This window comes from Myotis davidii, unplaced genomic scaffold (assembly GCF_000327345.1).
Source record: "Myotis davidii unplaced genomic scaffold, ASM32734v1 scaffold1530, whole genome shotgun sequence".
In the NCBI taxonomy this organism is placed as follows: Eukaryota; Metazoa; Chordata; class Mammalia; order Chiroptera; family Vespertilionidae; genus Myotis; species Myotis davidii.
The window spans coordinates 118903-129264 of record NW_006281749.1 but is presented as its reverse complement, the minus strand read 5'-3'; the positions used below and the strand labels follow the sequence as shown (position 1 = coordinate 129264).

At 50.8% G+C, this 10362-nt stretch overlaps 1 protein-coding gene across 1 annotated transcript; it reads left to right on the top strand.

Moving 5' to 3' along the window:
• Positions 1 to 1714: 1714 nt before the first annotated feature.
• On the top strand, positions 1715 to 10356 carry KIF22 (kinesin family member 22; the record flags this gene model as incomplete). Its single annotated transcript, XM_006752591.2, has 13 exons — positions 1715 to 1978; positions 3508 to 3635; positions 3726 to 3880; positions 4103 to 4312; positions 4390 to 4620; positions 4758 to 4911; positions 5033 to 5168; positions 6930 to 7098; positions 7910 to 8078; positions 8467 to 8534; positions 9295 to 9507; positions 9607 to 9666; positions 9751 to 10356. Coding segments are annotated over 13 exons (2002 nt in total), but the record flags the coding sequence as incomplete, so codon positions are not given.
• Between the last annotated feature and the right edge of the window lie 6 nt (positions 10357 to 10362).

Genomic DNA, 10362 nt, shown 5'->3' with positions numbered 1-10362 from the left:
TTTTTTTAAAAAAAGAGGATATGAAGGTGAAGATATCCAGGTTTGAATTTTACTGTTACTGTTACCACAGTATGGTATCCTCCAACAGAAATTAGAGAAATATCCTCCTCATAAGATTTTTTTCTTCAGCTCATCCAATCCTCACAAAAAGAGGGTTTCTTTAGTTTTATATTTATGTGTTTTCTAATGATACTCAATGTTTTTTTCAATGACTTAGGTTGAATTATCGAAAGCATACTGAACAGAATGCTTGCAGCAGAGAAGGATTGCATGTCAGTGTCTTTTGTAATCTGAACTGGGACAAAAAGAGACTAGGGGCTGCCTCTCAACCACATCCCTTCTAAAGAAAGATGTCCACAGTGCCATTCTTAAAAAAAAAAAAAAAAAATGCACACACTACAGCATTACAGGGCTGGGTACATAGACAGTGAACCTGCATAACCCCCCATCAAGAGAAGGCCATCATTAAGTTTGGCATGTGTGTGGCGTGTGTGTGTGTGTGTGTGTGTGTGTGTGTGTGTGTGTATGGTAAAACTCAGGTAAGAGTGGTTTTAGGTAGGGGGCAAATGTTATCTCTTAATCCTTAGAACAATCTGTCAGGTGTTGGTCTATAACTTGGCAATTCAAAGTGTGCCGCCGTAGCAACAGCAGTAGCAGCATCTGGAAGTTTGCTGAAAATTCAGAATCTCAGGCATCACCCCAGGTACTGGAGCTAAACCTGTATTTTCCTCCCCGCCACCCCCTCCCCCCCAATATTTTATTCATTGCTTTTTTTGAGAGAGAGAGAGAGAGAGAGAGAGAGAGAGAAGTAGAGAAACATCGATTGGTTGCCTCCAGAATGTGCCCCAACTGGGCCCAGGAATTGAACCTGCAACCCACATATGTACCCTTGACCAGGAATTGAACCCGAGACCCTTTGGTGCACAGACCGACATTGTAACCCCTAAGCAACACCAGCCAGGGCACTAAATCTATTTAAACTAGATCTTTCAGGTTATTTGTTACAGTCTATACCCACTGGACCTACTTGAAGAGGATGGAAGGAACTGAGGCCAAGCTGGGGCCACCCACAGCGTGGCCACTGGCCCTTCCAGTAGTATCCCCAGAGCTTGGGCCTCCAGGCCCTTGGTTATGGACGTCTCTAGTCTTCTAAGATACGGGGGTTTGTTTTGCTTTTAGGCTCTGCTTCTTCCTCTGTTGAAGAGCAAAAAGACAGTACTATAGTATAGGCTATGGTAGAAAGTTATGGTCACATGGCCCCAGGTATAATAAATACCAAGGTGCTCACAAGAGCTGCGACACCTCTATGAGCTTCTTCATTGATAAGATGGGACTAACAGACCCTATCTTTCAGGGACACCAGTGTGCCTGGCATGTAGTCAGTGCTTAATAAATGTTAATGTTGGCTAAGTACTCAATAGTCCCTGGCCTATATATAATTTCTCACCTCCAATCCCCCCCACCATACTCTGCCTGAAACCATGTATTTGATTTTTCTATTTTTCTTCCATTCTGCCCTTCGCTGCTCTCCCTCACTAACAGAACACACACATCCTGCCTCACCAGTTCTCCAAGAGGTCTCAAGCTTTCAAACCTCTATGCTTTTTGCACATGCCATTCCTTCTACCTGGAATGCTTGGCAAGCTCCTATTCATCCTTCAGAGCTCAGCGATACCAGATACCTCCTCCTCTAACACTCCTACCCTTACCTCAGCAAAGCTGGTCCCTACTTCCTCTGTGCAACACCCTACTTCATGCTAAAACTTATCTTCTCTCCTCCAGGAGCTGGTCGCTGTCGGCTAAGCAAGGTGGGAGCTGTCCGGCGCCCGCCTCCAGCTCGAGTAAGGGTGGCTGTGCGACTGAGGCCATTTGTAGATGGCACATCGGGAGCAAATGATACCCCCTGTGTACGGGGCCTGGACAGCTATTCTCTAGAGATTGCCAACTGGAGGAACCACCAGGAGACTCTCAAATACCAGTAAGGTTCAGGCATTCTTTTTTCCCATCCCTCTCCTAGGTCTGCTCACGTTATCACTTACCCACATGGTTTCTCAGAGCTGCTTCCTCAGTATTCTTGCTCCTTCCTTAGCACTGCTTTGTTCCCCACGTCTTCGTTTGTTCATTCAGGAAATGTTCACAGGTGCCCATTGTGATGGGTGCTCTGAAGGATACTATACTGTGGGGAAAGACTGGGAGCTGAATCACACATACATTACTGTTCACAGTTTTGTGGGGGAAATAGGCACAAAGTAGGGACTGAGCAACAAAGGTAAGCAGGAGATCCCCAAGTAGGATCTGGGGGAGGTGTGGGAACGGTTGGGGGAACATAAACCAGGCAACTAACCCAGGCTGTAGCTGGATAGTGTCAGAGATTTAAAGTTCAGACTCCTTGCCCTGTCATCCTAGGCCAGAGGGTGAAAAATTACAGCCTGTTGGAGTTTGACTAGGAGTCTTTATAATAAAACTTAATCAGGACATAGCCATGCTCATTTATTTACATACTAGAGGCCCGGCACACAAAATTCGGGCACAGGCATGGAGTGTGTAGGGGGCCTGGGGAGAGATAGGTGCTCAAGGTGAGGGGTGCGAGGAAGGTGCAGAGTTGCGCTGCAGGAAGGGGGCAGTCTGGGGACCTGGGTCCCAACGTGCTATTTGTGGGGCTGCGGCACCCGCCCGTCCTACCTGTGGATGCAGTTTCCATGGCAATGGGCAGCGGCGGGTGGGGTTCAAGCCCAGTGGCATCACCACCTCATCCTCCCCTTCCTCCCAGTCCCCAAACCACTGGGACCTGGGGTCAGCCAGCGCAGCAGCTCCTCTTGGGGACCGCACGGCGTGACCATGGCTGGCAGTCCCCAGGCACGGCCACAGCAGTTGAGGAGATGGAGATGCAGTGGCTAGGCCTGCCAGGGCTCCCTGCTGCTGCCTCCCGCCAGGACTTGGGGCTTGGGAGGCTGTGGTGTATGCACCGCTGCCGCTGTCGCCGCTGCAACTTCAGCTGGGCTGCTGCCTGCCATGCTCCCCACTTCAGCTCCTCCTCCTGTTGGGGGCCGATCAGGGGTTGGGCTGGACCCAATCCCTGGTCACCCCGCCACTCCTGCTGGTCGCCTCTCTGCCCGCTGGCACCTGCCTTGGCTGGCCTGGCATTTGGTCAATTTGCATATTAGGCTTTTATTATATAGGATTGTCTAAAGCTGTTTTCCAATGACAGGATAGAGTACTTGTGAAAGGAACCATATGGCCCACAAAGCCTATATTTACTATCTGGCTTTGTGTGTGTGTGTGTATCCATCTCACCAGACTGCAGAACTCCCAAGAACAGAGGCATCAGATTCATCTCTGTATTCCTAACATCAGTTAGGAATGGGATGGAACAGGTGTTCGGTTGATGCTTTTGAGGGTCTTTTTAAGAAAGGGATGGACTGTTTTAAATCTGAGGCCAGTATTACCCGCTAGGTCTGGGGGAAATTGTAACTGTCCATTAATTCCCTCCTTTCTTCCTGTCTACAGGTTTGATGCCTTCTATGGAGAGAGGAGTTCTCAGCAGGACATCTATGCAGGATCAGTGCAGCCCATTCTAAGGCATTTGCTGGAAGGGCAGAATGCCAGTGTGCTTGCCTATGGGCCCACAGGGGCAGGTGAGGGAGCCAGATAAGGAACAGCTATGGGTTAGAAAGGGCTTCGGAGTGGGGAGGAAAATCTCACAGTTCTCTCCATTCTTTTCCCAGGGAAGACGCACACAATGCTGGGCAGCCCAGAGCAACCTGGAGTGATTCCCCGGGCTCTCATGGACCTCCTACAGCTCACAAGGGAGGAGGGCGCTGAGGGCCGGCCATGGGCCCTCTCTGTCACTATGTCCTACTTAGAGATCTACCAGGAAAAGGTGAGGCCCTGCTCTGGTTGGGGAGGAGAGAGACAAAGGGTCTAAGTAAGACTTAGTTCTAGAACATAAGTTCTGCTGTATCAAGGACTTAAAACCTGGAGAGAGAGGTTGGGGTAACAGATGGTACAACTTTGAGAATCCTGCAGAGGAAAGGAGTCTGATCCCCAGAAAGTAAGCAGTGTGTTTCTAGAAAATTGGCCCTATCTTTCACTGCCCCGACAGGTATTAGACCTCTTGAACCCTGCATCCGGAGACCTGGTGATCCGAGAAGACTGTCGAGGAAACATACTGATTCCAGGCCTCACTCAGAAGCCCATCACTAGCTTTGCTGATTTTGAGCAGCACTTCCTTCCAGCCAGCCGAAATCGGACTGTAGGACCCACTCGGCTCAACCAGCGCTCCTCCCGCAGTCATGCTGTGCTCCTGGTTAAGGTGAAGTCCCACTGAGGGGTGAGGACCTGGGAAGCCCCTTCGGCCTGAGCTAACCCTGGGCCCTGTTCTTTCCCCAGGTGGACCAGCGGGAACGCTTGGCCCCGTTTCGTCAGCGGGAGGGGAAACTCTATCTGATTGATTTGGCGGGCTCCGAGGATAACAAGCGTACAGGCAACAAAGGCTTGAGGCTGAAGGAGAGTGGAGCCATCAACTCCTCGCTCTTTGTATTGGGCAAGGTGGTGGATGCGCTGAACCAGGGCCTCCCACGTGTGCCTTACCGGGACAGCAAGCTCACCCGCCTGTTGCAGGTCAGGCCACCCATATCAGGGCAAAGGGGCTGGAGAAGAGGGTCTTGGGCCTCCTGGAGGTTTTGGGAAACTGCAGTCAAGGAATGGAAACATGGGGCCTTCTGACGAGTCCATCCTTCCCAATCCCCATCCCTCAGGACTCTCTGGGTGGCTCAGCTCACAGCATCCTCATTGCCAACATTGCCCCCGAGAGATGCTTCTACCTAGACACAGTCTCTGCACTCAGTTTTGCTGCCAGGTCCAAGGAGGTGATCAACCGACCTTTTACCAATGAGAGCCTACAGCTTCATGGTAAGGACGGGGGTTGGCAGGAGTGGAAAGGCCGGTCTGGACAACTGCGGGTTTGCTAAATCCACCACGCGGTAGCACAGAAGCTAACATACCCCCCCCACACACACCCCATTTTTCCTAGTCTTGGCACCTGTTAAACTGTCTCAGAAAGAACTGGTAGGCCCTCCAGAGGCAAAGAGAGCCCGAGGCCCTGAGGAAGAGAGGATTGGGAATCCTGAGCCCCCTGAGCCTCCAGCCTCTGCTTCTCAGACATTCAGGTGAGCAGATGGGGAGAGACCTTGGGCATATTCCCTTTCCTGTTGTCTGGGTTGGGTGCAGAGCAGTAGTGAGTTGAGCCCATCAGATCCTTGGTCTGTGAACCTGTTCCTTGGTGCTGCTGCCTGGGGTCCTCCAGAGGCTTCCTACTTGAGCACCTAGTCCCCTCCCTTTCCACAAAAACATCGTATTTTGGGGCCGCTGTTTCAAGGACAAGTACTTTTGCTTCTGGCTCAGGTCTTTCAGGTCCAGAGGATTAGAGCAAAGCAAAGGAGACAGAGATGAAGAGCTATGTCTGGCTGAGACCTCCCAGTCTCTTCATGACTCTCCGAGGAGCCGGTTGCGTCATAGCATTCCCCTGCTTCTCCCCTCAATCCAAACAAAGCCTCTCTAAACCAAGTCTCTTCTGTGGGTGTGCCCAGCCCCCAGTTCTGATACCCTGTGGGCCAGTATGCACTAACCCTCAGGTCACCTCTGTTTAGTGGGTCTTGCTTTCTGTGTCTCGCCACCTGCCCTCCTAACTCCAAGGAGTCAGTTGCAGTTTTAATATTGCTGTTTCTACCGAGCTCCCTGTAAACTGGGTACCGAACAGAGGTGAAGTAAGGAGACCAAGGGTTAGTGTCCCAGGGGGCTATTGTAGCTGAGGAAGGATGACATACATAAAAAAGTGCTTCCCCTAGCCCAGTGGTCGGCAAACTGCGGCTCTCGAGCCACATGCGGCTGTTTGGCCCAGAATCGAATTCTGAGGGTGAGCTCAAAGATGGGATACATCAGACCTAGTCAGACCCTGACCTCAGAGGGCTCATGTTTTAGTAGGGGAAATAAGACAGGAATATCAGTATGTGATGCAGGATAGGTAGTACAGAGTACAGTAAGGATGGAGAAGTTGCTTGTTCTGGAAGAGCTAGGAAGGAAGGAATGACTTCTCGCGTTCATCCATATCTTCTCATCCTGTTCTTCCTCAGTAATTAATTGTACACACAGAACAGGGCAACCCCTGTCTTTGAGGAGCTAGTTCAATGTAGGAAAGAAGATGCACAATCAAGTTGGGCAACGTGTGTTTGAATGATAATTGAGGTCAGATGTGAGGGGGAAATTCAGACAGAAGAGACAGATGTTGGGCATTATTAAGCTCAGGACTGTACTTGAATAGGCCTTTCCTACTGCCCTCAGGGGAAAGCCTTGACATGTGAGGTCTTCAGTGGCTTTCAAAGCCCTGTTGGAGATGACGTCCTCTGAAGCGTCCCTGACTACTCCTCCACATGGATAGGCACATAGGCTCCGAATTCCTGTGTTCATTGAAAGCTTGTTCTCGCCCAGCTGGTGTGGCTCAGTGGTTGAAAACTGACCTATGAACCAGGAGGTCATAGTTCAATTCCTGGTCAAGGAACATACCCAAGTGTGGACTTGGTTCCCCAGGATGGGGCGTGCAGGAAGCAGGCGATCAATGATTCTTTCTCATCATTGATATTTCCTTTCTTTTTTTTTCATCTTTGATGTTTCTATCTCCTTTCCCTTCTCTGAAATCAATAAAACTATTTTTTTAAAAAAAAGCTTGTTCTCATCTGATCTGGTATCCCTGAGAGATAGGGATCAATCTCCATACTGCACCCAGAGAGTCTGGATGATTTGCTCAGTTAACCAACAAGTTAACACCAGAGTTCTGGAACCAAACAGAACACAAGTTAGGGCACAGTGAGGAGAATCCTGCGGGAGAGGGTGGTGAGAGAAGTAGGTGGGGAGTAACCTCTTTGTCTGCTCAGCTCCCTACAGAAACTAAGTAGCATGGACCCCGCCGTGCTAGAGCGCCTCCTGAGCCTGGACCGTCTGCTGGGCTCCCGGGGAACCCAGGGGACCCCTCTGCTGAGCACCCCAAAGCGAGAGCGAATGGTGCTCATGAAGACAGTGGAGGAGAAGGATTTGGAGATTGAAGTAAGTGTTAGAAAGGTCGGGGGCGGGGTCCCTGTTTCCCTTGAGAAGCAATCAGGACCTTCAGATAAGGAAGGACACTCACTGAAAGGCTAGACCAGCATCCAGTTTTCACCCACCACTGGAGTCCTTCAGTTTTCCAGCTTCTGTTTGAACGTCCTTAACATGGCTTAACTTTGAAAAATAATTGAGATCAGATTGGGGGGGGGGAGGGGATTTCAAGTTAAAGGAACAAATGGCCCTAACTGGTATGGCTCAGTGAATAGAGCTTTTGCCTGCGGACTGAAGGGTCCCAGGTTCAAGTCCGGTCAAGGACACATGCCCGGGTTGCAGTTTCGATCCCCAGTAGGGGGCATGCAGGAGGTAGCCAATCAATGATTCTCTCTCATCATTAATGTTTTTCTCCCTTTCCCTTCCTCTCTCAAATCAATCAAGATATATTTTTTTAAAAATAAAAGGAACAAATGTAAGATGTTGCCATTTTGGAAAACCTAATTATCAAATTAAGTTAGCGCTCTGCTTGAATAGTCCTTTTAGTATTTCAAAAAGAGGCTTGTTCCATCTCTGAGCAGCCCTAATCATTAGAAAGCCCTTAATGATATTGGGCTCCAATTGTCTCCCGGTAGCTTCCACTGGCCTTTACCCTGCCCTCCCGGGCAGCGGTCGCCAACCTTTCAGACCTGAGGGACCACTGGTTGGTGACCGCTGCTCTAGGGCCTTGGAGCCCTGCATACTTACTTTCCTAATCCACTCTCCTTCAAGTTGCCCTAAAATTGGTTCTAGGTCACATCTCTCCCTTATCCTTTCCCAACAGAGGCTTAAGTTGAAGCAAAAAGAACTGGAAGCCAAGGTGCGGGCCCAGGAAACTGTGGACCCAAGAGAGAAAGAGAATTGCTCTCCCACAATGCTCCGACCTCTTGCCCGCCGCACAGTCACAGTGGCTAAGCCCCTCAAAAAGGCTGTGGTGATTCCCCTACAGTTGAGTAAGTTTGGCTCTGGGGGCCAGCCAGAAGGGCACAGATAACAGATCTCAGGAGGGAGGAGGGTTAGGAGCAGTAGTCCTTACGTCACTCATGTCTTCCCACCGTATGCCAGCCCCTGGGAGGGGTGAGGAGGATCTGAAATAGATCTGATTCTCTGCTCTCAGGCATTTAGTACAATGGGGTAGACTGACAAATGCATGATGGATTATCATACAAGACCGAGATTACTTTCAAATACTGGTATAAGAAAGGTCATGTGGAAACACAACAAAAGAAGAGGTTAACTTGGGGGTGGAGGGGAACTGGGGAATCAGAAGTGGGAGAACCAAGTGGCTATCAGGGAGGGTGAAAAGTAGCTTCTGTAATGACTCCAGTTCTTTCCTTCCAGTTAAGGAGCAAGCAGAATCCCCAAATGCTAACATCCATATCCTGAAGAAGAAAAGCCGCAAGAGAAAGGTCAGAGTAGCTGGAGGCTTAGGCTATACTTAGAGCCTAGAAGTAAGGGTTAGTAACCTGTAGTGGGAGAGCAATGACTGTGGGATCACATGACCTGTCAGGACATTGATCAGCTATTTACAACTCTTCCAAGTTGCTTGTGGTCTAAATACAGAAGTAACTCACAGGGCATTTAGGATGAAGTGTAGTGTTATACTGTACTTAGCAGAGTGGTTTTCTATTATTTGTTACCTTTCTTCCTGAAAGCTCTCACACCCAGTAACTACTTAACTAGTATGGTATGTATGTAGCCTTGGTCCTGCCCTCTACAAACTTACGAGCCCACGTAGGGAAACATGACCTCAACACTGGAGAAATGAAACTGTGAAATCACTACCTAAGAACTGAGATGGTTGGGGGAGGTGCCACTTATTGAGTACCTTCTCCTGTGTGCTTTCCTAGGGGTGAAAAAGAGCTGATTCTTTTTTAGAAATGAGGGGCCAGATTGAAGAGCTTACTGTGTGCTTTATGTTCAATAACTCATTTGACCTTCCCAGCAATTCCATTAACCATTCTTTCACAAGTTGGATAAAATGAGAGTAAGATGAGTGACCAGAGGGAAAGTTTTTGGTCAGACAATTGACAGGAGGGAGAGAGGCTGGAGAGGGCGGGGAAGGCAGTTGCTGTTAGGTTGCTATCCTTGGCAGAGGAGTCCGGAGCCTGCAGTGGGCTGAGCAGCACACTCTGCTGTTTCTGTCATCCACCTCTCCCTACCTCACAGTTGGAGGGCCTGGATGCCACCGAGTCCAAGGAAAAGGCGGAGGACTGCTGGGACCTACAGATCAGCCCAGAGCTACTGGCCCATGGGCGCCAAAAAATACTAGACATGCTGAACGAGGGCTCAGCCCGCGACCTGCGCAGCTTGCAGCGCATTGGCCAGAAGAAGGCCCAGCTCATCGTGGGCTGGAGGGAGCTCCATGGGCCCTTCAGCCAGGTAACGGCCCCGGGAGGGCAGCTCTGGATGGAGTTGGGTGATTGAGGGGGAAAGAGCCTGGTACCCCTAGGCCACTTGCCCATGGCTGTTGTCCTGCAGGTGGAGGACTTGGAACGTGTGAAGGTCATGTCAGGAAAGCAGCTGGAGTCTTTCCTGAAGGTGAGCCCGAGGCTTGGCCCCGCGCCTCTCCCGGCCTGCGCCCTGCCCCGGCTCTGACGCTGTTCCCCTTCCCTCCTGTTGCAGGCGAACATCTTGGGTCTCGCGGGCCAGTACGGCAGCCCCTCCTGACTGCCAGCTCCTCTCGTCACTTTGCCTTTTTTTTTTCTTTCCAGTCGTTGTGTAACCGTTTCTTGTATAAATACAATTTTAACTCTGTTGCTTCGGCCTGGTTCTTGAGGCTATGGGGGTGGGGCCGGGGTATAGTTGCCCTTGGGACGGCCACAAGCTCCGCTGTAACTTTCTGGGGCGCCATCTTTGGGAAAACATGCAGCAGCACAGGTTTGTGAGTAAACTACTGGAGCGGGCAGGGACGGTGGCCCGTTGGAAACAAAAAGCTGAAGCCACAGCCTGAGGACAACAACCGTTAGGCGGGCGCGCGCTTTGAGTTGAGCTCCGCCCTATCCGTGCCCCTGGCGCGCGCTCCCCTTTCCGCCCGCTCCTCGACAGCGGTTTTGTGCGCGTGCGCGCGAAATAACGGCCGCAGCCGGCGGAGGGGGGGTAAAATCTTTTAAGTGGGGGGAGAGAAGCCACCGTCTCCCGCGCGCCCACCACCTGCGCCGTCACCAGCCAATCAGCGGCCGTCTCAGGGGTCTCGCGCTGGGGACGACTCCGGCTGCTGGGCGGCTCCTGCAGTCC